The 26,349-nt window shown below is 45.8% G+C and overlaps 1 protein-coding gene across 1 annotated transcript in view; it reads right to left on the bottom strand.

Annotated features, from left to right (window-relative positions):
- The window catches only part of AMPD1 (adenosine monophosphate deaminase 1), a 45,656-nt gene that overhangs the window by 4,268 nt on the left and 15,039 nt on the right, over positions 1-26,349 (bottom strand). The window contains exons 3-12 of the mRNA XM_060231180.1: positions 24,459-24,624; positions 23,148-23,313; positions 19,373-19,592; positions 18,780-18,909; positions 16,247-16,441; positions 12,088-12,219; positions 11,810-11,973; positions 11,304-11,430; positions 10,644-10,807; positions 5,853-5,973 (exon numbers count right to left, since the gene is read on the bottom strand). Of these exons, the coding sequence (XP_060087163.1) occupies positions 5,853-5,973; positions 10,644-10,807; positions 11,304-11,430; positions 11,810-11,973; positions 12,088-12,219; positions 16,247-16,441; positions 18,780-18,909; positions 19,373-19,592; positions 23,148-23,313; positions 24,459-24,624 (1,585 nt within the window). The remainder of the gene's footprint in view (positions 1-5,852; positions 5,974-10,643; positions 10,808-11,303; positions 11,431-11,809; positions 11,974-12,087; positions 12,220-16,246; positions 16,442-18,779; positions 18,910-19,372; positions 19,593-23,147; positions 23,314-24,458; positions 24,625-26,349) is intronic.

Genomic DNA, 26,349 nt, shown 5'->3' with positions numbered 1-26,349 from the left:
TACACAAAGAGTGATTAAAATGTAGAATTCACTGCCAGATCACTGTAGTGATGGCCACAGGAATAAACAGCTTTAAAAGGGGATTAGATAGATTCATGGAGAATAAGTCTATCAGAGGCATGGTGACTGAAGGGAACTCCACCTTCAGAGGCACTAATCCTTTGAATCCCAGAGCCAGGAGGGAACATCAGGGGAAAGGCTGCGTCTCTATGTGCCCTGTTGTTGGCCATCCAGAGGAACTGATTGGCCACTGTGTGAGACAAGATGCTGGACTCGATGGACCATTAATTTGATCCAGCAAGCCTCTTCTTATGTTCCCTCCAAATTAGGCTTCCCAAACCCCCGCCCCGGGCGGGGGGCCCCCCGATTTGGAGCTTCCTCCCCTGCTCGCCAAAAATCCGGAAGCGGGGGGGAAATGGCAGCCCTTCCCTTCCCACCCAGCCCCGATGGCAGCAGCTTCAACTCACCCCTTCCCTTCCCACCCAGCCCCGATGGCAGCAGCTTCAACTCGCCCCTTCCCTTCCCTCCCAGCCCCGATAGCAGCAGCTTCAACTCGCCCTTCCCTTCCGTCCCAGCCCCCATGGCAGCAGCTTCAACTCGCCCTTCCCTTCCCACCCAGCCCCGATGGCAGCAACTTCAAATCGCCCCTTCCCTTCCGTCCCAGCCTCCATGGCAGCAGCTTCAACTCGCCCCTTCCCTTCCCACCCAGCCCCGATGGCAGCAGCTTCAACTCGCCCCTTCCCTTCCCACCCAGCCCCGATGGCAGCAGCTTCAACTCGCCCCTTCCCTTCCGTCCCAGCCCCCATGGCAGTAGCTTCAACTCGCCCCTTCCCTTCCCACCCAGCCCCGATGGCAGCAGCTTCAACTCGCCCCTTCCCACCCAGCCCCGATGGCAGCAGCTTCAACTTGCCACTTCCCTTCCAACCCAGCCCCCATGGCAGCAGCTTCAACTCACCCATTCCCTTCCCTTCCCACCCAGCCTCAATGGCAGCAGCTTCAACTCGCCCCTTCCCACCCAGACCCAATGGCAGCAGCTTCAATTCGCCCCTTCCCTTCCCACCCAGCCCCAATGGCAGCAGCTTCAACTCGCCCCTTCCCTTCCCACCCAGCCCCAATGGCAGCAGCTTCAATTCACCCCTTCCCTTCCCACCCAGCCCCAATGGCAGCAGCTTCAATTCGCCCCTTCCCTTCCATCCCAGCCCCCATGGCAGCAGCTTCAACTCACCCCTTCTCTTCCCACCCAGCCCCGATGGCAGCAGCTTCAACTCGCCCCTTCCCCTCCCACCCAGCCCCAATGGCAGCAGCTTCAATTCGCCCCTTCCCTTCCATCCCAGCCCCCATGGCAGCAGCTTCAACTCACCCCTTCTCTTCCCACCCAGCCCCGATGGCAGCAGCTTCAACTCGCCCCTTCCCCTCCCACCCAGCCCCAATGGCAGCAGCTTCAACTCGCCCCTTTCCTTCCATCCCAGCCCCCATGGCAGCAGCTTCAACTCGCCCCTTTCCTTTCCATCCCAGCCCCCATGGCAGCAGCTTCAATTTGCCCCTTCCCACCCAGCCCCCATGGCAGCAGCTTCAACTCACCCATTCTCTTCCCACCCAGCCCCGATGGCAGCAGCTTCAACTCGCCCCTTCCCCTCCCACCCAGCCCCAATGGCAGCAGCTTCAACTCGCCCCTTCCCTTCCATCCCAGCCCCCATGGCAGCAGCTTCAACTCGCCCCTTCCCTTCCCACCCAGCCCCCATGGCAGCAGCTTCAACTCGCCCCTTCCCCTCCCACCCAGCCCCAATGGCAGCAGCTTCAACTCGCCCCTTTCCTTCCATCCCAGCCCCCATGGCAGCAGCTTCAACTCGCCCCTTTCCTTTCCATCCCAGCCCCCATGGCAGCAGCTTCAATTTGCCCCTTCCCACCCAGCCCCGATGGCAGCAGCTTCAATTCGCTCCTTCCCTTCCCACCCAGACCCAATGGCAGCAGCTTCAACTCGCCCCTTCCCTTCCATCCCAGCCCCCATGGCAGCAGCTTCAACTCGCCCCTTCCCTTCCATCCCAGCCCCCATGGCAGCAGCTTCAACTCGCCCCTTCCCTTCCATCCCAGCCCCCATGGCAGCAGCTTCAACTCGCCCCTTCCCTTCCCACCCAGCCCCAATGGCAGCAGCTTCAGCTCGCCCCTTCCCTTCCCTTCCCACCCAGCCCCGATGGCAGCAGCTGCAACTCGCCCCTTCCCTTCCATCCCAGCCCCCATGGCAGCAGCTTCAACTCGCCCCTTCCCTTCCCACCCAGCCCGGATGGCAGCAGCTTCAGCTCGCCCCTTCCCTTCCCTTCCCACCCAGCCCCGATGGCAGCAGCTGCAACTCACCCCTTCCCTTCCATCCCAGCCCCAATGGCAGCAGCTTCAACTCGCCCCTTTCCCTCCCACCCAGACCCGATGGCAGCAAGTTCAACTCGCCCCTTCCCTTCTCACCCAGCCCCGATGGCAGCAGCTTCAACTCGCCCCTTCCCTTCCCACCCAGCCCCGATGGCAGCAGCTTCAGCTCGCCCCTTCCCTTCCCTTCCAACCCAGCCCCGATGGCAGCAGCTGCAACTCGCCCCTTCCCTTCCATCCCAGCCCCCATGGCAGCAGCTTCAACTCACCCCTTTGCTTCCCACCCAGCCCCAATGGCAGCAGCTTCAACTCGCCCCACTCGCCCCTTCCCTTCCCACCCAGCCCCAATGGCAGCAGCTGCAACTCGCCCCTTCCCTTCCATCCCAGCCCTCATGGCAGCAGCTTCAACTTGCCCCTTCGCTTCCCACCCAGCCCCAATGGCAGCAGCTTCAGCTCGCCCCTTCCCTTCCCTTCCCACCCAGCCCCGATGGCAGCAGCTGCAACTCGCCCCTTCCCTTCCATCCCAGCCCCCATGGCAGCAGCTTCAACTCGCCCCTTCCCTTCCCACCCAGCCCGGATGGCAGCAGCTTCAGCTCGCCCCTTCCCTTCCCTTCCCACCCAGCCCCGATGGCAGCAGCTGGAACTCACCCCTTCCCTTCCATCCCAGCCCCAATGGCAGCAGCTTCAACTCGCCCCTTTCCCTCCCACCCAGACCCGATGGCAGCAAGTTCAACTCGCCCCTTCCCTTCTCACCCAGCCCCGATGGCAGCAGTTTCAACTCGCCCCTTCCCTTCCGTCCCAGCCCCCATGGCAGCAGCTGCAACTCACCCCTTCCCTTCCCACCCAGCCCCGATGGCAGCAGCTTCAACTCGCCCCTTCCCTTCCGTCCCAGCCCCCATGGCAGCAGCTTCAGCTCACCCCTTCCCTTCCCACCCAGCCCCGATGGCAGCAGCTTCAACTCGCCCCTTCCCTTCCGTCCCAGCCCCCATGGCAGCAGCTTCAGCTCACCCCTTCCTTTCCCACCCAGCCCTGATGGCAGCAGCTTCAACTCGCCTCTTCTCTTCCCTTCCCACCCAGCCCGATGGCAGCAGCTTCTCCTCGCCCCTTTTTTTCGCCTCCCACTCTGCCCCATCGCAGCAGCTTCTCTTTGCCCCTTCCCTTCCCCTTAGGCTTCCCAATCCCCAGGTCCCAGCAGGGGATTCCTGGGCTTTACAGGCTTTCCCCAGCCAGCTGGCCGGCTAGATCTTGGGCAGGACCTGCAAACAGGTACAGTTTTAAAATGTGTGTGTGCCTTTAAATTGGAGCAGGAAGTGTTTCATAGGGAAGGGTTAGCAACAGCAGACCGCGTGAGAGTGCAGCCTCTCTGTTTGTTTTCTTTCCTTTCGACAAGTGAGTGCGTGTGTGTGTAAAAAGCAACGTAGCCCCTGTACTTTCCAAACCTGGTTGTGGAGGCACCAGAGACTCCTGCTTTGTTCTACTGCTTCAGACCAGCACGGCTGCACCAGAAACAGTTAAGCATGTGTGTGAGTGAGAGAGAGAAAATGGGGGGGAGGGGAGGAAACTCTATTATTTCCTATGGAGAGTTATTCTCATAGGAAATAATGGAAAATTGATCCACGGGTATCCGGGGCTCTGGGGAGGGGCTGTTTTTTGAGGTTAAGGCACCAGATTTGCAGCATAGCATCCAGTACCTCTCCCCAAAATACCCCCCAAGTTTCAAAAAGATTGGACCAGGGGGTCCAATTCTATGAGCCCGAAAAGAAGGTGCCCCTATCTTTCATTATTTCCTATGGAAGGAAGGGATTTAAAAGATGTATGGTCCCTTTAAATGTGATGGCCAGAACTCCCTTGTTCAATTACGCTTGTTACACCCTTGCTCCTGGCTCCGCCCCAATGTCTCCTGGCTCCACCCCAAAGTCCCCAGATATTTCTTGAATTGGACTTGGCAACCCTACTCCAAATACTGACTAATCATTAAAAGCAACTCTAAGTTTCAGTTTACAAAGAATGCACTGTTAGTTTCATTTCTTCGGACCTTAAGAAGACCCTTTTTAAAACTTTTTTTTTACTGGAAGTGACATCACCCCCCACTCCCCTTATTTCTACATTATAATTCTTTGCCTAAAACAGACCAAAATAATTCTTCTCCAACCCAAGGCAATCATTTTAAACATTAAATATAACAATAACAAAATGGAGAAAACTCTTACACTCCTCCACAGTGGTCTCCCACCTAGGCTTCCCAATTCCCAGGTCCCAGCGGGGGATCTCCTGTTTTTACAGGCTTCCCCCCACTGCCAGCCAGCTGGCCAGCAGGAGAAGCTCAGCCTCCACAGCCACCATGTACCTGTAGATGTCCAACAGGTTTAGAAACCTGCAAACATGTCCTGTTTCAAAATGTGTGCCTTTAAAATTTGAGCAGGAAGTACTTCATGGGGAAGGGCCAGCAGCAGAGCTTTGTCAAAGCACAGCCCCTCAGTTTGTTTTGCTTTCATTTCAGAGTGGGTGGGTGTGAGCGTGTGTGTGTGAAAGAGAGAGCAGCATAGCTCCTGTACTTTTCAGACCTCATTGTGGAAACACCAGAGCCAGTTGTGTGTGTGTGAGTGAGAGTGAGAGAGAGAGAGAAGTCTTTGTGGAGCCAGTAAGAGGGTGTATGTCTCTGTGCTTGTTTTGCATTGTTTTCAGAGTCTTTGTATAGGAATCTGTTTATGGGATAGAGGAAAACTCCCCCTCTCTCTCTTTTTATTTGCCAGTGTTAGCCTGAAGAACAGCAGTTCCTGTGAGTAAAGCCCCAGTGAAATGTGAGCTTGCAAATTCTGTGCATTTTGGCTGCTTTTTGTGTGTTTACACTTTCATTTACTAGAATTGCAGTGACTGGGAGATGAGGAAATGATGCCTATTCAGGTGAACTGCACTGCTGTATTTTTATGTATTTTGGGAATGGGAAAGTCTAGCTCCGACCCCAAAGTCTCCTGACTCCACCTCCAAAGTCCCCAGATATTTTCTGAATTAGACTTGGCAACCCTACTCCCACCTTCTTTCTAAATGGGAGTTGAATCTCTGTTGTCATGTTCAAGTCAGCTCCCATATTTGTTTGCAGTCTTCATTAGTTTATTTTTACTCAGCACCACCAGCAAGCATCAAGCTCTGGCTTTGTAGTAATGCCCCCCAAGCATGGCAAGATCTTAGTACCGATGGGTCTCTTCTGGAAAATGATGCATCCAGGTATGATGGGTCCCAAGGCTTTCTGCCATCTTTTGGAATATAAACAAATGTTCATAGAATGCACTGGCCGGATCAATGTTATAGAATTCCAGAGATGAGTCAGTGTGTGACTCTTCATTTCTTGAGGAGTCACTAAACATTTCCATATGAGGACCTGTGCCTGATATCACAGTGTGATATGAATAGAAACCATGCAAGGATAAGAGACAAGATCTTCATATCTCATAAAGAACCAGAGGGGAGTGTTTTCCCCTCCAGGCTCAACTCACCTTCTTCAAGTTCAGGCCATGGGAGATATTATCTGCAGTCATGAAGGCAGCCAGCAGGTGGGTGATAGCACCAGCTTCTCCACAATGAGGACGGAAGAGGAAGGTGTTCATGCCACGCTCCCTGAAGATAAAAAAAGGCAGCCTTTATGCAGATCACCAGTCACTGGATGCATTTATGTAATCTAGGGAAGGAGCAATCACGTGTTGCGGTTTCTTCTCTGGAAGAAGCCAAGAGACTAGTGTACATTCTGAGTACATTCACAAGGGATTAACAAACAGAAGGGAGCCCTTATGTCACTTTTCTGCTTTGTATTGGTAAAACCTTATTGAGACTGTGTTGTCTCCTGATTTTCCTGTGTTTTAAGAAAAAAGAAATATATATCAGGAATTCCAAAGTGCAGAAACCACAGAAACTGAGAAGTTAAATAAAATGTTTCCAGGAGATGCATGTCACTAAACCCCAACAGCCATTTTTACAATAACAACATTTGGGTAGATACAATTTAGAATGAGGAAGTGGGGGGAAGGCATGAAGTCACTGTTGCTTTTCCACCCCAAGGAGAGCCAGTAGAGCATCAGGAACAGTTAAGTACACTCTCCACCCACCAGTTCACCACTCTAAAGTGTGCCCTTCAAATGCTGCTTTTTATTTCCTTTTAGAAAGCAGCCCTCAGGTTACAGCTGCATCCACCAGGTAGAGGAAAGTGCCATCAAGTTGCTGCCAACTTATGGTGACCCCACAGGGTTTTCAAGGCAAGAAAGTAACAGAGGTGGTTTGTCATGGCCTGTCTCTGTGTAGCAACCTTGGCCCAACCTTGCTTGGCTTCTATGATCTAATGAGATTGGTCTAGCCATCCAGGTCAGGCCATCCATCTTCTTAAAAAAGAGGCACATGTATGATTTTATTATGGTGGGGGGAACCTGATTGTTCTTTTTAAGTATTTGAAGGGCTGTCACTTAGATGAGGGCAGGGGGCTGTTCCTGTTGGCAACGGAGGAGAGGACTCACAATAAAGGGTTTACATTAACGCTGAGAAGGTACTGGCTGGATACTAGGGAAAACTTTTTTACAGTGAGAGTTGCTCAATGGTGGAATCAGCTATCTAGGGAGATGATGAGCTCCCCCTCACTGGCAGTCTTTAAACAGCAGCTTAATGCTACTCAGATCAAAGATTTGCTCAATTTGTTAATTTTACTATTCTGTCATTGGATCTTATATTTGTACCATTTTACATTCTAAACCACTGCCTACCAGATAATTTTACTATTCTGTCACTGGATCTTAAATCTGTACCATTTTACATTCTGAGCCATTGCCTACCAGCTATGTGCGGCTCTGCTCACTGTGCCGGATTCCTCGTCTGATGAAGTGTGCTTAGAGCACACGAAAGCTTACATTCTGAATAAAACTAAGTTGGTCTTAAAGGTGCTATTGACTCCTATTTGGTTCTACTTTAGACCAACACGGACCTACTTGGATCTATCTCCTTAGAACTGGAGACTAAAATATGTAAATATCTGAGGGAGATAACCTCAGCAGGGCTTCTGTTCTAAGCCAGAGTAGTGCAGTGTTTAAAGCACTGAATTAGGATCTAGGAGACCCAGGTCTGAATATCTCCTTTACCATGGAAGCCTGTTGGATGACTTTCAGCAACTCTCTTGGCCCAATCTAACTCACAGGTCAAGATGGGTAGCCATAGCACCTTAAAGACTAACAAAATTTGTGGCAGGGCATAAGCCTTCATGAGTCACTCTTCACTTCTTCAGATACAGCTAGAATGTGAGTCCATCTGTCCTTATGTCCTTGGAGAGTGGAGTGAATTCAGATGCCAAATAATATTAGCAGGCACATTATCAGTTGCAAATCAGCAGTCTCTCTTTCTAATCTCCCTTAGAAATTCATTTGTAAAAGAACTGCTACTCTTGAGTCAATAACTGAATGTCCTGGATGGTTAAAATGTTCCCCCATTTGGTTTTTGAATGTTGCGGTTTCTGATGTCAGGCTTATGTCTATTAATTCTTTGTTGAATGTAGGGACTGGCCTGTTTGTCCAGTGCAAAGGGTAAAAGAGCATTGCTGACACATGATGGCATAAATTACATTAGAGGATGAGCGTGAGTAGGGACCTGAGATGGTATGGCTGATGCTGCTGAGTCCAGTGATGGCATTGCTAGGGTCTATATGAGAACAAAGGTGGCATTTTATTTGCTGCAGGTCTTGTTACCAGAGTCCAGTTACTGTTAAATAGTTATAATTGCATGTGAGAAATTGTTTTAGGTTGGCAGGCTATCTATAAGGAAGAAAAGGTCAGGTCCCAGTCCCTGTGTGAGGGAAGTGTCACTATTCAGAGTGAGTTGTTGTAGGTCATTAATAATGCATGAAGATAAAACAGAAGAGGAGAGGATGGTGTTGTAAACTGCTTTGGGACATGACTGGAGACAAAAATGGGCTATTACAGTATCTAAATAAATTATCATCTGAATTAATATACCAATTCTGTCTTATATTACAGCCTGGATTACAGACTAGATTCTGGGCACTTGGATCATCCAATTCAAAGTGATTTATGTATCTAGCAGGGCCTGGAATTGTGCTGATTACGGTGGGACTAATAAAGAGGAGGGACTCACTTCTGGGATCCGTCATCTTGGCTTCAGAGTTGTCTGCAGATGCTCTTTGCAGCAATTCTGAATCTGGTTGTTGGAGGGGTATCACCGAAGTGATACCCCAAAGGGGGGACTTGTAGAGCCTTCTCTTCAGCATGGGAATTCTAGGGGGGGAGGGGCCAAAGGCAACGGCTCCCGAGACCTGTCGTGCATCCTGAAGCTCCACAGCTATGAACGCTGATGTCAGCAATGAAAGAGGAATTCCCGATTGCTTCAGCTTTCTTTTTCTCCAGTATATCCTTTAAAGCAACATTTCTCCACATCTAAAGCGACAACTCTGCCTAACAAGTAGGTGTTTTTTTCTCTAACCCTATCCCCCCGATGGGCCACTTAACATACCATCAATAGACTAGCTCAAGGATTACTTCGAAAGGCCTTGGAACGTGATGAGCAGCCCTAATTATTCAAACTGGCTTGAATATAAACAATAAAATTGACCCGGACTTTAATTGGACATATATTACAAAGATCATCAAGGATCCGCAATATGATCTGAATACAAAAGGGAAATACAGAAAGTTCTGTCTCCTTTATCTGTCGGTAGCTGAAAGAATGTCTCTTAACAACTTTTGTTAAAGTTGCTGTGGAACAAGAATTAACAAGAGAGAAGCAAAAAATAATCTGATTTAAGAGACTGAGTTTATGCACAATCTGAGTTTTAAAATGGCATCATTTAATGAAATGGCACATGGAAAAGATATCAGTGCAAATTTCAGATCTCTAAAGGAGGATTTTATTTCACTCACACAGCTTCTTAAAGATTACTTCATGTTTACAGCTAACCACTTGAGTGAAGAGGATTTAACAGCTAATGAAAGGGCAAATCTACAGGAGCCCTGCATTAAAAAGAGTGAATCGGTGGCAGTGAAACAGAAGGAAAAACTGTGATTATGTGAAACAAACAAAGGGAAAAGAAAATGGCCCCATCTGACGCATTTTTAATTCTTCACTGGATGCTGACCATTAAAAATATCAACTGGAGAAGGGGAAATGGCGAAGAACTCTTTCCTTGGTGGTTGAGGAGGTGGGCCATGTCGAGAAGAGGAAAACTGCACTTCAGTAATCGAATCTGGATTTGGAAAGCCATCTGCAAAAAGGATTTTGGAGCTTTTTTCCTGCTTTGGTGAATGGCTGAACAAGGAACTCTGACTAAGAAATATAAGATGACACTAGAAGATAAGCTATGGACAAATGGGCTGCCTCGGATATAACTTGGATGTAGAAACTAAAGGAACTTAAAAGTTTTTAACTCTAGGGAAGCAGGACTTTGGAATTTGGGTCTTTTTAATGTTCTCTGTCTCTTTCTTCTCTCCCCGGTGAATAGGTAAATATTGTAAGTCTGCCTATTTAGAGAGATTGTTGTTAATGGGGTGAAAATAGGATTAATGGTGGAAAGCTAGATAACATAATGGCTGCAGAATTTGAACAACTTGGTAATTTGGTAGACTTGCTTTAACATGCCTGTAGGAGAAATGTTTTAGATAGAGACTGATAAAGTAATTGACTGCATTTGAGGTACTTTATGCAATCTGCTATGAATAAAGAAATACATGTGCTTTCTATGATAGGGTTTTGGCTAAATTAATAATCTAATTTGTGCTTGTTATAGCTGTAAGTTAATTTGGTAAAATTTGAGGATGAGACAGTCTGATTTGTGTTTAAGAATTGTTTAGTTGTACAATGCTTTACTAGTTTACTAAAAGAATTATTCTTTTTTTTCTTGTCCTAGTAAAAGAAGAAAGGCAGTTAACATTTAATGGAGATTTTTATATTTGTAGGTAGAAAGATTAGAGTATTATATTGAGAGGTGGAATTATAACTGATACATTTGTACTGGTTTCTGTTTTCTGTTTTTCCCATTCTGTATGTCCCTTTTTCTCTTTTTCCCCTTTCTTTTATGTATACTCTGCAATGCTTCTGTCTTGTAGTAGTTTAAATCAATAAAACTTTTTAAAAATCATAAAGAGGAGGGACTGATAGAGATTAGTTTTGGAAAAGCTGGGGTTAGTAAATAGCAGAACTAGCATCTAGAAAAATTCTTCCCACCACCAACCAAGGGGTAGTGTGAGACGAGTATCACAGTCTTTCTCCAAAAACAACCCCACTTTCCAAGACTTGGGACTCACCGTCGGAGATGATTGAGCACCAGAATGTTGGCATACATGTAGTATAGATAATATGTGTAGGATGGATTCTTCTCATAGTTCCATTCCTCTGGTTTGGGACTCTTGGTGGAGAACATGTGTCCACTGTGCTTGGATTCATCATCCACACTATCAAAGCCAGTAATCTGCAAATTATACAACTGGTTCTAAGGGACAGTCCAAAACAAATTCAAAATATATTCCTCTCCCTCCCTTAACACAACTATCTCCACTTACTTAAAAAACTATACCCACTCCCATTTCTCTGGAATATGCCTCTACACGATTATCAATAATCGTGTAGAGGCATATTCCAGAGAAATGGGAGCTGAGATGTCCACTTTTGTCTAAAGGATTTCCTTGTTGGGACAGAGGGTTAGAATCCAATATGATATTAGGTTTTTAAAATAGTTCTTGTGTACCATCTGGTACAAGGAAGTCTTAGTGACAGGGCATTAGATGAGATGGGGCATTTACCTCCTTTAATTGATGATATTGTGCCTGAGACTTACTTAGCATCTGACTGAGTTCCTGACACAACAGATGTGTTTCCTTCAATACAAACACTTGGCTATTTCTGACATGAGGGCTGGACCTAAGCTACCACTCTCCCTCTTTGGCAAAGGGACTGGCAGAACTCACATGGCGCAGAAACACATTCAGCTCCTTGTTGTTCTGTGGGTTAATTGTTGCCTCAAACACTGGCACAAAGATGTTCTCCAACATCTTCCCAAAGTGTGGCAAGAAGTTCTTAGACCTGAACACATCACTGGGGGAAAGACAGAAACATTCCAGAACAGTTAGACACAGGAAGAAAAAGTAAGCATGTTGCAACTCGAGATAGCAATGAATGAAGTCAAGCTTTGGTTTCTGCTCTGGACAGCCATTAATCCAGTCAATGGGCCAGAGGAAGTCGCATTTCAGATTGATATCCATTGCCCCAAAGAATGGAAAGTAGGCCATCGAGAGCCAAGGTTTCTGCATAGCTCTCTCCCTTGTTCTGCCCTGTTTTGTGATCACATTAGAGATACAATCTAGAAGTTGGTTTTTTAATATATGTGATCTACAGACTCCATCAATATTCAGCTAAGTTGGTATTTCTGAAGTGCTACTTTGAAGTGTCCCCATTCTTTCTCCACAGTACGTACTAGATTCTGGGCACCTGGATCATCCATTTCATATTGGGAGAATAGACACGGTGTTGATTGAACCAGTTGGCTAATTTGGGCCACTCTTCTGGTGAACGCCCATAGATGGAGAGTCGTGGCTCTGCATATTGGTACTTGGCATCCTCCAGGTCAGAGCCAACCTCCTGGGAAGCAGAGGGAAAAGGAATAACTTGCGCCTGATGTGCTTCCAGGAACTGGCCTTACCCTCAAATCACTGGCCATACAGACACAAATGCTCGCATACCATATTGGCTAACCTTGATGATTGTGGCAAAGTATTCACCATTGATGGCGTTTTCAGATTTGAGGTAGAGATCACGCAGCTCACTTGCACCCACTGGATTATACTTGGCATTGAACTTGTCAAAACGTTGGAAAGTCTGGCGACCCTGTAACATAAATGAGGTGCATATAACACATTCATTTATTATAATAATAATAATACTTTTTATTTATATCCCGCCCTCCCCGCCGAAGCAGGCTAAGGGCAGCTCACAACATATTAATTCAATATAATACAATAAAATTATATAATTCAATAAATACTACATTATAAATCAACATTCCAATTAAAATTAACATTTATGGTGCTAAATTTCAGGTTTTTAATAAATTGATGGTGGAATACAACAGCAGCGAATCTATCATTAACTCAGCATTCAGTGAAGGCCATTTTAAAAAGAGTAGTCTTGCAGGCCCTGCGGAATTGCTCAAGACTCTGCAGGGCCCGCACTTCATCCGAAAGTTGATTCCACAGGTGTGGAGCTGCGATAGAGAAGGCCCGTTCCCTTGTGTTCTTCAATTTGGCCTCCCTCGGCCCAAGGATGTTCAGCTGGTTCTTTCCCACTGACCTCAGTGCTCTCTGGGGTTCGTATGGGGAGAGACGGTCCCTCAGGTAGGCAGGCCCTCGACCATATAGGGCTTTAAAGGTAATAACCAGCACTTTGTACCGAACCCGGTATGCAACCAGAAGCCAGTGCAGCCCGCGCAGCCCCAGCTGTATGTGCTCCCACTTCGGGAGCCCTAACAATAGCCTAGCCGCTGCGTTCTGCACCAGCTGCAGCTTCCGGGTTCGGCACAAAGACATCCCCATGTAGAGGGCATTACAGTAATCCAGTCGCTCGAGGAAGGGGGCCAACTGCCTCGCCTGTCTAAGATGAAAAAACGCGGACTTGGCAGTGGCCACTATCTGGGCCTCCATTGACAATGAAGGCTCCAGTAGGACCCCCAAACTCTTGACCCAGTGCACTGCTTTCAGTGACACACTGTCAAAAACTGGGAGAGGCATTTCTCCTCCCAGAGTGCCACGACCCAAGCAAAGGACCTCCATCTTCATTGGATTCAGCTTCAACCCACTCAGCCTGAGCCAACCTGCCACAGCTTGCTGTGCCAGGTCCAGGTTTTTTGGGATGCAGTGAAGCCAGCCGTCCATTAGTAGATAGAGCTGGGTGTCATCCGCATATTGATGACACCCCAGCCCATACCTCCGGGCAATCTGGACAAGGGGGCGCATGTAGATGTTAAATAACATCAGAGAGAGAACTGCTCCCTGCGGCACCCCACAATCTAGAGAGTGCCTCTGGGACAGCTCTCCCCCAATTGCCACCCTTTGTCCCCGTCCATCAAGGAAGGAGGAAAGCCACTGTAAGGCCAACCCCCTAGCCGCAAAATAGTCCTTCTTTGTGGCTTTGACTGCCATCTCATAAGACCTCATAAACGTTCTTTAGGATGTTCTCGTTGCTTCATCATGAGTATGCCGCCACTGCCTTTCCAGTCGTCTGAGCCCTTGTTTCAGCTGCTGTAGCTCCACAGTATACCATGGAGACAGCCTCACACGAGGGCGCAGAGGATGTCAGGGTGCGATCTCGTTGATGGCCCTGAATAGCCGGCCATACCAAGCCTCAACCAGGTCATTAAGGGAATTGCCAGGGGGCCAGGGATCCCGCAGGGCCATTTGGAACTGCTCAGGGTCCATCAGACTCCGCGGGCGAGCCAAAATAGGCTCTCCGCCCATACAGGGTTGGGGCGGCGCCTTCACACTGGCCTTGAGGGCAAGGTGATCCGACCATGGCACCGCATCTGCGGCAATATCGTCCACCAAAATCCCAGATGCAAAGATCAAATCTAACATGTGACCAGCCTGGTGTGTGGGAGTTGTAACCAATTGGGAGAGTCCCAGTGTCGCCATGGAAGACACTAGGCCCATCGCCAGATTGGAGGCTGTGTCATCGGTGTGGACATTGAAATCACCCAGGACCATCACCCCTGGGTATTCCAACGCCCAGCCTGCCACGGCCTCCATCAGGGATGGTAAGGCACTGGCCGGTGCGTTAGGCGGATGGTACACCAGCCAGATCGCCAACCCCTCCACAACGTCCCACGCCAGTCCAGCACATTCAATACCATTGATCGTTGGGGCCGGGAGAGCCTGGAAGGAGTAATACTCCCATATGAATAGCACCATCCCCCCCCCACCGCCTGCTAGTCCGTGATTGGTGAAAGACTGAGTAACCCGGGGGAGTCATCTGGGAGAGAGCCACCGTCTCCCCATCTTGCACCCAGGTCTCGGTCATGCAAGCCAGGTCCATATCCTGCTTGAGCAGGAACTCCCTAAGTCAAGTCAAGTCAAGTTTATTTTTATATCCCGCCCTCCCCCGCCAAAGGCAGGCTCAGGGCGGCTCACAGACATGGAAACCATGATTTAAGTAAAATACAATGTAAACAAAATTTAAAAATACAATTCAATTACATAAATTAATTAAAATAGATAAAAACAGGTGATATAAGGTGCTATAGTCACAATCATACATAGGATGGCTAGATCCGCCTAAGGATCGAGGTCTTATTATTTATGGACCTGGCATTACATAACACCAATGGCGGAGGCGGGCTATTCCTCTTAGCCCCACTACCTGTCACCGTCGGGATGGGACACAGACTGGAAGGAGGCCGAGCACTGTTTCGTCTCCATCTCCTTCCTTTATAATTCTGTCTGCTCCCACCGTCATACCTTCCCCTCCCCAGGAGCACTGGAATCCCCAGGTCGGACATCCACACCTGCGTCCGGTGTGGCCGTCGCTAATACCAAGACGACCTCACCCCCCACCTATATTATCTTAAAACTTAAAACCCCCCACTGCCCACTTCAAAAGCCCCAATTGTCCGGCACACTCCTAATTTAATCAATAGTTAATTTAATTAAAAAGACCCGCCCTAAAACTCCCCTCTAATTGATTAGCCAAAAAATAGTTAATTTCTTCAATAACATATTAATAAATAACCCCCCTCAATTTCAATCCCCAACAATTAATATGCTAAATATATATATATATTATATTGCTGGCCACTAAATGGATTAGAATTGTTATTAGTTATTTATATATGCAGTTATATATGCAGTGCTAAGCGATTAAATAGTATCTAATTAAATAATTAATAACAATTCTAATCCATTTAGTGGCCAGCAATATAAAACAATTATCTCAGTGGAGAGTGGAGTGGAAGTCAAAGTTACCAGTAGGGAGGTAGATATTAAGTGCTCTTCTGAAAGTGCCAGTGCTCATAGGTGTTCATAAAGTTCATAAAGTGCAGGCACAGTTTATATAGATGTGGCTTTGTTATCTGGGGCCTGATGGACCTCAACAGCTCAGGTGATCGGGGGGGGGGGGAATGAGACATCCCCCGTGTCCCCCCTCCCAGATGATTTTCAAGACAGAAGACATCTAAGAGTTGGACCTGCTGCAGAAGTGGGCCACCTATAGATAAGATAAGGGCTTCTATGTACTATAGGTGGCCCAGATATGCAGGAAAATATACAGCTGGATCCAGTACAATATTTCCGCATGTGTAAGGTCTTCCCCCTGGCTGCAGAGGATAACTTTGTAATCTCCCTATCCTGTGGTAGCCCAAATTACCCCCCCACACACACACACAAATCCTGCTCCCGGGTGTCTCTTCTCACCCTTTTAAAAACAATCTAATGAGGCCTGAAAATGCTCCATAAGGAATATTTAGTTAAAGGGGAAAGGAAGGGGAGGGAAATTAGTCTTAAAAGCATCTGAGATTTAATGGAAAGTGTGAATGGGGCAGATTTTGGGAGATGAGGTAGGGTTTTCCAGTTGTTCCTCCTTCTTGCAAATCCTTGTAGGTTCCCTGTTCATAATATAAAATAGCAAAAGAATTAAAAACAGACACATAGAAACAAACACAAATCAACTTCAGTCAGAAGTATCATCAATGTGCAGTTGAGAGACAATCTTATGTGTCATAAAAAAATTCTGGATTCTTTTTTTTTAAATGTAAACATGATAGACACCAAGTGACTGGGTGCAGGGAAAGTGCAAAGAACACTTGCTGGACCAGCATTTGACAGAACCACACCCAGGGGCAAAGTGGATAAGGCAAAGCGGGACTCACTGCATGTACGTCAAGCGAGTCCACAGTCAGGTCATACGGGTGAAGATTCAACTGCTCAAAGATCTGCTTGAGTGTTAGCATCTTGTCCTTGGACTTGTACACCACCCTTTCAGAATCAATCCGATATGACTTCTTAATGAATCGTAGCAAGTGCTTCTGGTTCATGCAAGCTGCAGCATGGATGTGTGTGTCCACCTGTCAGAGAAGACAAATGTCAACCCAGAATCTGTCCAAATATTTCCATGTACTACATGCTCCAGAACTATCACAGCAATTACAAGAGACACTGATCAGAGAGGTCTCAGTAATCCCATTTAGTAAACTGTGTGATCAGACTATGCAATTGTACACAGTTACTACCATCTAAGCCAGGGGTGTCAAACATGCAGCCTGCAGGCCAAACCGGTTTCTGGAGGGCCTCAATCAGACCTGCGGGGCTCTCTTCTCCTCCCCCCTCCTGTCCTCTCCCTGAGAAGCTCCGCTGCTGCCAACGATGTTCCCAACTCCTTCTACCTTCTCTTTGTAGAGGCTAAAGCAGGAGCAAAGTGGCAAAGAAAAAGTGGAATGGATTTCCCACTATGGTCCATTGGCAGAGCAGACCAGAATGAGAAATCAACTCCACGTTTTCCTTGCAACTTTGTTTCAATAGAGAGATTTAACTTCCCAGCGTTCCTATGGTCAGCTGAAGCTTCCTGGAGTTGTGTGCTTGCAAATCAAGTGTCCATGCTCTGAGTCAGCTTTGTCTCTTCTCAGTGGAGAACTAGTGCCTAGTGAGTACTCTAACTTGGGAACCCACAGCCAAAGGGGGATATTACACAGGAGAGCCATTGCTAATCCAAGTAGACGGAGGCAGGGGGAGCTTGCAATGCCTTGCCATTTCATGTTTTCCCAGGCTGAGAGCATTTTTTTAGTTTTCTGCTGTGTAATCCTTGTGCTCTTCTTTGATGTTTTATTTTTAAAATTGCATTGTAATACTCATTATTCCCCTACCTTTCCATTTTAAACAAATTATTGCAAGAGTTTTAAGCATGTTTGTATTTTAAGTTAAAATAATATATTTAATTGTGTTTGCCTGTGTCCTTTATAAAGTCTATATTTCCTCTATCTGCCATTACATTTTAGGACATGCATGTCTCAGCCGCACAAAGTCCCATTTCTGTCAGATCCAGCCCTCTTAACAAATGATCTAAGCCTATTGAAATCAATGGACAATCTACAGTAACTCTGCATACAATTGCACTGCTACTTATTTTCACTAAGCGAATTTTATTTAGATGTACTTGACATATTCTGCTTTTTCTTTTAAAAGATCAAAAGTATCTGGAATTTTTTGAAGGATGGAAGAAGGCACAGTGTACAGCAGGCACTGAGAGAAACAACATAGATTTTTAAAAAGTAGGTTTCAGGAGGACTGGGTTATGATAGAGATGGTAGACACTGATATATCCCTGGATCAGTGACAGGAGTATATAAACATTCACAGGATGGTCTCAGATCGTTGTGGGCAGCTGACACTGAATGTCCAGTGTAGCTTCGGTAGGAAAATTAGCTCTCCTGCATGTGCAAAGTCCCAGATTTAATTCCAAGCTTCTCCAGTTTTAAAGACTCTACTCTGTTCTAATTGGCAGAAGCTCTCCAGAGTCTCTAGTAGGGTTGCCAATCCCCAGGTGGGGGCAGGGGATCCCCCAGTTTGGAGGCCCTCCCGCCGCTTCAGGGTCGTCATAAAGCAGGGGGAGGGGAGGGAAATGTCTGCTGGAAACTCTGTTATTCCCTATGGAGATTTATTCCCATAGAAAATCATGGAGAATTGATCCACGGGTATCTGGGGCTCTGGGGGGGGGCTGTTTTTTGGGGTAGAGGCACCAAATTTTCAGCATAGCAGCTAGTGCCTCTCTCCAAAATACCTCCCAAGTTTCAAAAAGATTGGACCAGGGGGTCCAATTCTATGAGCCCCAAAAGAAGGTGCCCCTATCCTTCATTATTTCCTATGGAAGGAAGGCATTGAAAAGGTGATGGCCCTTTCAATGTGATGTCCACAACTCCCTTTGGAGTTCAATGATGCTTGTCACAGCCTTGATCTCGGCTCCACCCGTAATGTCTCCTGGCTCCACCCCCAAAGTCCCCAGATATTTCTTAAATTGGACTTGGCAACCCTAGTCTCTAGAGGTCTTTCATATCAGTTGATTCTTTTAACTCTATCTCTGCCTCCATGTATCTCTTCTCTATTGTATTTCTCTAACTGACATTGCAAGCTTCTCAGTGCAGGGCATGTAGTATGTGAAATATCATGCACATTTATGATACTATTACAAAAGCAGTATTATATAGTCATAAAGTAAATTTTCTAAAAAGAAAGAAAGAAGACGACAGCTTTCTTATGGATGAGCCTCAAAACTCAGAAGGCCTATAATTTGAAGAAAGCTCTTGTTCTGATTCATACATTCTTCTCTCCTTTCACCATCAATATGCTGCATCATGGGGCATTATTATATCTTCTACCCTAACAAGACAACTCTTTACACAGATTCCCTACCTTACGACAGTTATAGAAGTCCCGATGAGGATTACTCTTCAGCTCCTTCAGCTCTTCCATCTCATTCAACATCTCATGCACTTTGAATTTGGAGGAGAGGAACTTGAGGCGACGGTGAGTGTAGGTTTTACTGTAAGAATAAAAGGAAACAGAAGAACCACATGCAGGTCTTCCACAAGATAAACTACAGAGGACAGGTTCACTGAGGCTCAGCAATACAAACAGTGTTTGCCAGAACCACCAACCCTCTTGTTTCCTGTGCCAGCTAGAGTTACCCCAGCTACTGAAGACCACATTCCAGGGTGACCAGAACAATCCACTGTGGCAGGGATCAGTATATTGCTCTTAGGACTGCTCAGTTCTTATTTCTTTTCTACTGATATACCACCAGCAGAATGTAGAGACCATCATGGGCAGCAGATCCTGGGTGTCACTAAAAGGTTGCAAATTGATAGCTATGCTATTTACATTTTTTTTCCATCATGGGCAGAATGCCTTGTAGAGTTCCTTCCTCAGGCACTATACTATCTTGGGCTGGTCCTGTTTTTGTGTGGAAAGGTGATACTATAGAAAGGTCTCTCAAGGACACTTACACAGGCCCCTGAGCTATCAGGGCCAGCAGAAAGTTCATATCATCAATGAAGACCTCCAGGTTAGGGTATGGCAGGTCCTTTGGCTCACCCCGGGCAGCCGCTGCTTTGTCAGCATAGACACACACCACACCGTCCTTCATCTGCACATGGTAGCCCAGATTTTCAAGGAGATTGTCAGACCGGAAAGGATCCTCACCATCCTTCACAGTTGGAGTAAACACTGAATCAAGAGAAGAGCATAATAATGATGGGCAGGGCTTTTTTTGTAGAAAAAGCCCAGCAGGAACTCATTTTCATATTAGGCCACACCCCTTGACATCACCATTGTTTAGCATAGGGCTTTTTAAAGAAACAGCCCAGCAGGAGCTTATGTGCATATTAAGCCACACCCCCTGATGCCAAGCCAGCCAGAACTGCATTCCTGTGCGTTCCTGCTCAAAAAAAGCCCTGGTGATGGGCAGGAAAGAGGTTTGTCAGGAAAGTTAAAATGGCCCTGGAATGGCCCCTGTAGCACTTCCAGCCAGTACTATAGGGACCATTGTCAACCATGGGTGTTGTTTTATCAGCTGCCTGCTCCTGCATCATACCCGTCATTGGCTATGTCTGAACCAAGCGGCACCTACAGACCTCATAGAACTCAACTCCCCTTGTTACATGCTGCTAGCAGACCGTCAGGGCAGTGGCCCACTGGGAATTAATACTGTAAGTGAAATGGCCAGTTCACCCCAGTGGGAAAAGAGATGGCTTATGTGCTATATCTACTTCACTGATATTCTGAATCAGTGAGAAAACCAGCTGACTACTGAGATTGGCTTAAATCCCCAAAGTTTAATGGCATTATTGTACCTTTCCTGCAACAAGGAATGTTTGTAAAGACTTTTGCCTTTGTTCCTGTCAATTTTGCTTTGCCTTATTCCCATCCCTTTTTAAATCTAACTTTCCTTTTTCCTTTTTCCCCTTTTATAATAAACTTTCTTTTAATGGAGATGTTTAAATTCATTTGTTTCATTACAGTATATTTATCTTAATCTCCTCCTCATGTACTAGACTGCATGGATGCGAAAAAGTTTTCTATAAGGTATTCTCCAGGGTTTACACCTTGTTGTTTCTATATTGGACTAGTACTGTGCTAGAAAGCATTCTTCTTAGCAGGTCAGTCTAGATGTTCTCTAGGGATCCCTGAGTGGTGGCAGCCGTTACCAAGTTCTTTCCAGGAACCTTTAGTCTAAGGGAGTTTCCCAGTAAGGAAAGGCACCTTTCCCCCCTTCCCTCTGTTACATTGACCAATATCTAATGTGGATATGCTTTACACAAATCATTTTTTACTTTTGTTTTGTGTATATGGTGAACTATTTCCTTACAAAATATTACAGAATATTTCTAGTTTGCACAGCAATTTGAAAATTCCATCTTGTTCACATACAATTTTCAAATCCACTATGCTATGGAAATCCAGAATATATAGAGGAAATTATTATTATTATTATTATTATTATTATTATTATTATTATTATTATTATTATTATTATTATTATTATTTCCTTCAATTATAAACTGCCTTTCTTGCTGAGACTCAGGGTAGATATTAAACAAAGATGTAAGGACTCTGCTGTAGCCCAAGAAGATGGATGCCTAGAGTTCTCATATGTTGTACCATATCCTCCTTTGATTTATAAGCCTCTTGTCAATCTGTATATAAATAGAACTGACAGCTGGTGGCAGTTGAGTTTGGAAGGTTATGGTCTGATTCAGATTATGGGCAAGATTGAATTTATGTGATAAAAGCATGACCACTCACATGTAGATCAAGTTGCACTCGTAACATATGGAAATTCAGGCATGTGAATTTAGCCTGAATTTCAGGACTGCTTGCCTCTCAAGTTCTGACTCCCTCCCTCCCACAAAGTACTGTATTTAACATCAAAAGATCAAATAAAGGCATCAGCAACGACAGAGTTGAACCTCTATGGCTCTATTTGGCAAGATCATTAGTGTAAGCCTGGTTCTCCAAGGAAGTTGTAGGAAGCTTCTCTCCCTATTGCAGACTTAAGTTTTATTCTGAGTATAAGCTTTTATGTGCATGCACACTTCTTCAGATACACTGAAAGAGAAATTACTAACCAACCCAGACAACGCATTCACTGGACCTAACAATAGCAACCATCTCAGGCTTATTCACATGCTCATATTCTAACATTGTATATGTCATTAAATGCCAACAATGCCCTTCCATTATCTACACAGGGCAAAAAGGGCAAACCCTACATCAAAGGATAAATGAAGAATCACAAAACTGAGAAGAACACTTCAGCAATCCATGATATTCAATGGGAGCCCCACAAAGTAACTGTTTTATTGCAAAAAACCCTCAGAAACAGACTAAAATAGGAGATTGCTGAGTTACAAGTTATTTCTACACTCAACAAACTCGATTTGGGGCTATATCAACAGAAGTATGGTGTCCAGATCATGCAAAATGATGTTATCGCCACCTTCTGCTCTGGTTAGACCTTACCTAGAGTATTGTGTTCCATTTTGGGCACCACAATGTAAGAAGAATATAGAAAAGCTGGAGCATGTCTAGAGGAGGGCAAGGAAGATGGTGATAGGTCTGGAGACCAAGTCCTATGAGGAAAGTTTGAAGGAGCTCAGTATGTTTAGCCTGGAGAAGAGACAACTGAGAGGTGATATGATCACCATCTTCAAGTACTTGAAGGACTGTCATATAGAAGATGGGGCAGAGTTATTTTCTGTTGCCCCAGAAGGTTGGACCAGAACCAACGGTTGAAATTAAATCAAAAGAGTTTTCAACTAAACAGTCAGAGTGGTTCCTCAGTGGGACAGGCTTCCTTGGAAAGTGGTGAGCTCTCCTCCTTTAGAGGTTTTTAAACAGAGGTTAGAAAACCAGACAGTGGTGCTGATTCTGTGAACTAAGATTAGGAGAGGGAGGGTAGGAAGGGTTGCATCAGTGTTTTGTTCTGGTGGGCCTTTCTTACATGCCCAAGGAAATGCTGATCACCACTTTGGGGTCAGGAAGCAATTTTCTCCAGACCAGTTTGGCCAAGGATCCTGGAGGTTTTTGTTTTGCCATCTGTGGGCATGGAACAAGATAACTGGGGGTGAGGGAGGACGTACTTGTGAATTCCCTACATTGTGCAGGGGGTTGGATTAGAAGACCATGGAGGTCCCTTTCAACTCTATGATTCAGGACAATGGAACCCCTAGAGCTTAACAGAGACATTGTTTTCTTAACTTTACTACACATGCTAACATATAGTTATCTCATCTGTTTGTAATCACTCTGTATGCTAATTTGCTGCTATTCACAGGTCTTACCAATGGCTTTCTTCCAGTCCTAGCAGTATATACTGTTCAGTTACTTATGCATCTTGATTCTAATTGGCCCTTCCTGGCAATATCCTCCTCACGCCCTATCTATATATAAAGGTTGGTGACTTCTGTTTCAATTTATCTGAAGAAGTGTGCATACACATTAAAGCTTATAACCAGAATACAACTTTGTTGTCTTAAAGGTGCCACTGGACTCAAACTTTGTTCTGCTGCTTCAGACCAATACAGCTACCCACCTGAATCTAGTGCAGACTCCACTGTTTTCTGTCTCCTCAGCACCCCATGCTTGTACAAAGAAGCCACTGAATGTCCAGATAGTGCATCCACTTTCCCAGACATTTGCAGGTTTCCTGCTCCGCAAGGTTACACACTCAGAAGCAGGATTGCTTAGCCACCAGGGCCATTTACAACTGCTTAGATTTACCTGGCCATAGATCATCATTGGGCTTCCACACTTCATTCTCAATATTGCGCATGAACTGGGAGGGAGTCCTGGGGAAACGCTGGAACGATTTCTGCATGTACTTCTCCCGGATACACAGGGCACGATACAAACCTCTGCAAACCAGCTCAAAGTCCTCCACTGTCACCTGAAAGATACATTCATTAAAATTGATAGGTCTATAGAGAATATAAAACAATTGAGCATGCAAAAACCATGTGTGATAAAAATGGCAGCAATTATGCTAGTCTAGCGTAACCTACACTTGCAATTTCACACTGAAGGGGGGGGGGGGGATAACAGCAGTGATGAAGTTGGAGCCCCAAGGAAGTAATATTGTTCCATAAGTGAGCAAATACCAACATATATTTTAACAGTCACCTCTCTCAAGAATTGTCTAAGGCTTGCAATGAAAAGTGATCAGGGGCTGTCTGTGGGCATGAAGCTATTTTAAGCACCAGGATGGGCTCCACTTCTATGTCATTGATATCCCTTGACCCAGCAAATCCATCTCAGGGTTTGATTTATTTCTCCTGAGTTCAGGTTAGGCCAATCAAAGAACAGTTAACCATCCCAGTTAAGAGTGCGAAGAACCATTGGGACTTTTTGAAAAAAAAACCCTCACACACACACACACATTCCATGGTTTGGCTGTATTCCTTGAGGCTAGAACTATAGGAGGATTTCAAGGGATGGCAATTCATCAAGGGCTTTTCTGTGTGACAATGTTTGTTGCACAGTAAATGCATCTTTCCTTCAATTTCATTACATGATGCGGGCAGCATACCTTCACTCAAGATAACACTTTTCCTGCAAAGAAGAAGGGATATAGCCCATGTTCAAGCTTTCTAACAACAGTATTTTATACCTGGGGCAAAACTACAGTATTCTTTCCTCAGGCAGTGCAGCTGTGTCAACATCTGTGGATGGCTGCATGAGTATCATAGGCATTTATTAGGGGGAAAAGTCTTGGGAACCTTAAAGACTAACAACATTTGTTCCAGCATAAGCTTTTGTGAGTCACATTTGTTCATCATGTTTCTTGCTCCCTTCAACAAATGCATCTCTTACATTTTAAGTGAGCTCCAACTGATGAATTTTTATGCCATGAATCTTGTTAGTCTTCAGGATGCCACTGGACACCCATTTTATGTTGGTGCTAAAGAGCAGCATGGCTGTCCATCTGGAATTACCATGAAGTAATTTAGTATCTGAGTGATCTAGTGAGGAGGAAGTTATGAGAGAATTTATTCAGTCCTGTCAGGAGATGGCTTGGATCCTCTAGCTACTGACCCCTGCTGCATAGTCCCCTGTGATCTGCACACGCTGGAATTTGGGCACAGCTTGATACTGAGCTGAGGTAGAGATGACTTCATCAATGGTGGACAGTTTGGTTGAAGACTTTCCTGCAATTGGAAGAACCAAGGCAATGGTCTTCAGCCGCAAGAGTCTCTTCTTCCTATTATGAATGAAGAACAAAAACGAAAGGAAAGCAACAGGCTTAGAATCAGTTTTGTGCTATTCAAGTTACTAGAAAAGGAGGACAGCAGTTATTGTCCCTATACATTCTTTGCTTTAACATTGCTTTAGATTTTGAAAATCTGTGCAGAGAGTATTGTTGCTATCTCCAGGATGGGAAATTCTTGATGATTTGGAGGTAGAATCTTGAAAGGGTGGAGTTTGGGAAGGGGAAGGACCTCAGTGGGGTAAAATTGCATAGAGTCCACTCTCAAAAGCTGCCATTTTCTCTAGGTAAACTGATCACTGTAGTCTGGAGATCCACTGTAATTCCTGGAGATCTCAACCCCCCACACCCCTCACCCCTGGTAGAGTGGCAAAGCTAGCTGAGATCTGATTTAAGATTTAAACTGGGTATTTGAATACTGGATTCCTTCATCTTTCTCTACTGGGATTAACCAATGCAAGAACAGACTGAAAGCTTCATGGTGGATTACCAAATCTAACTCAGATAATATCTGGGGACTTTGAGGGGTGGGACTGGGAAACTTTGGGGGTGGAGCCATGAGTCTTTCCCTAAAATAAATGAATTAAAACACAGCAGTGCAGTTCCCCTAAATACAGTCTTTATTTCCTCACTAGGGTTGCCAAGTCCAATTTAAGAAATATCTGGGGACTTTGGGGGTGGAGCCAAGATCAAGGCTGTGACAAGCATAATTGAACTCCAAAGGGAGTTCTGGCCATCACATTTAAAGGGACGGCGCACCTTTTCAATGCCTTCCTTCTATAGGAAATAATGAAGGATAGGGGCACCTTCTTTTGGGGCTCATAGAATTGTACCCCCTGGTCCAATCGTTTTGAAACTTGGGGGATATTTTGGGGAGAGGCAGTAGATGCTATACTGAAAATTTGGTGCTTCTACCTCAAAAAACAGCCCCCCCCCAGAGCCCTAGATACCCGCGGATCAATTCTCCACTATTTTCTATGGGAATAAATCTCCATAGGGAATAACAGAGTTCCCAGCAGACATTTCCCTCCCCTCCCCCCGCTTTCTGATGACCCTGAAGCAGGGGGAGGGTCTCCAAACCGGGGGATCCCCTGCCCCCACCTGGGGATTGGCAACCCTATTCCTCACCCAAGCAGCTACAAATAATCTCTCTCTCTCTCTCTCTCTCTCTCACACACACACACACACACACACAAAGAAGCAAAATGAAAACAGTTTATAATTCCACACTCATGTGGTATCCTGCATGTGGTCTCATTGGGGCAGTTTACTCACGATTTGCTGGTTTTCCAATAACACAGGGAAACCAAGTTTACCCTTTACTATGCAAACAACTTCTGAAAAGCTTGTACGGCAAAGGTCTGGGCTGCTTTCACAGCTACTGGAAGCAGTCATGTTGTTCTGCCTGCTAACCCCACTCCCATTCAGCCTTAAAGACACAGACACACCATCCAAAAAGAAAGCCTTTGCAGTTTTCTTCTAGCATTCTATCAATTCAAACAATTTTTATTGGTAACATTTGGCAATATATTCAATTTCTTATAACATTAATAATTACTTTTTCTCTATCCCATATATTACTTTCTACCTACCCCTCCCCCCATTACTTGACCCCCGCCGGTGTACTCTATTCAAACCATCATTATAAAAGGTACCCCTAATTAATAAGAACCCCAGTTCATATCCTCCTCCCACTTTTAATTAATTATCAAAAATTGT

The sequence above is a fragment of the Heteronotia binoei genome, chromosome 2, assembly GCF_032191835.1.
Source record: "Heteronotia binoei isolate CCM8104 ecotype False Entrance Well chromosome 2, APGP_CSIRO_Hbin_v1, whole genome shotgun sequence".
Lineage (NCBI taxonomy): Eukaryota > Metazoa > Chordata > Lepidosauria > Squamata > Gekkonidae > Heteronotia > Heteronotia binoei.
Note: the sequence above shows the minus strand (reverse complement) of the source record. Positions and strands in the feature narration are given on the sequence as shown.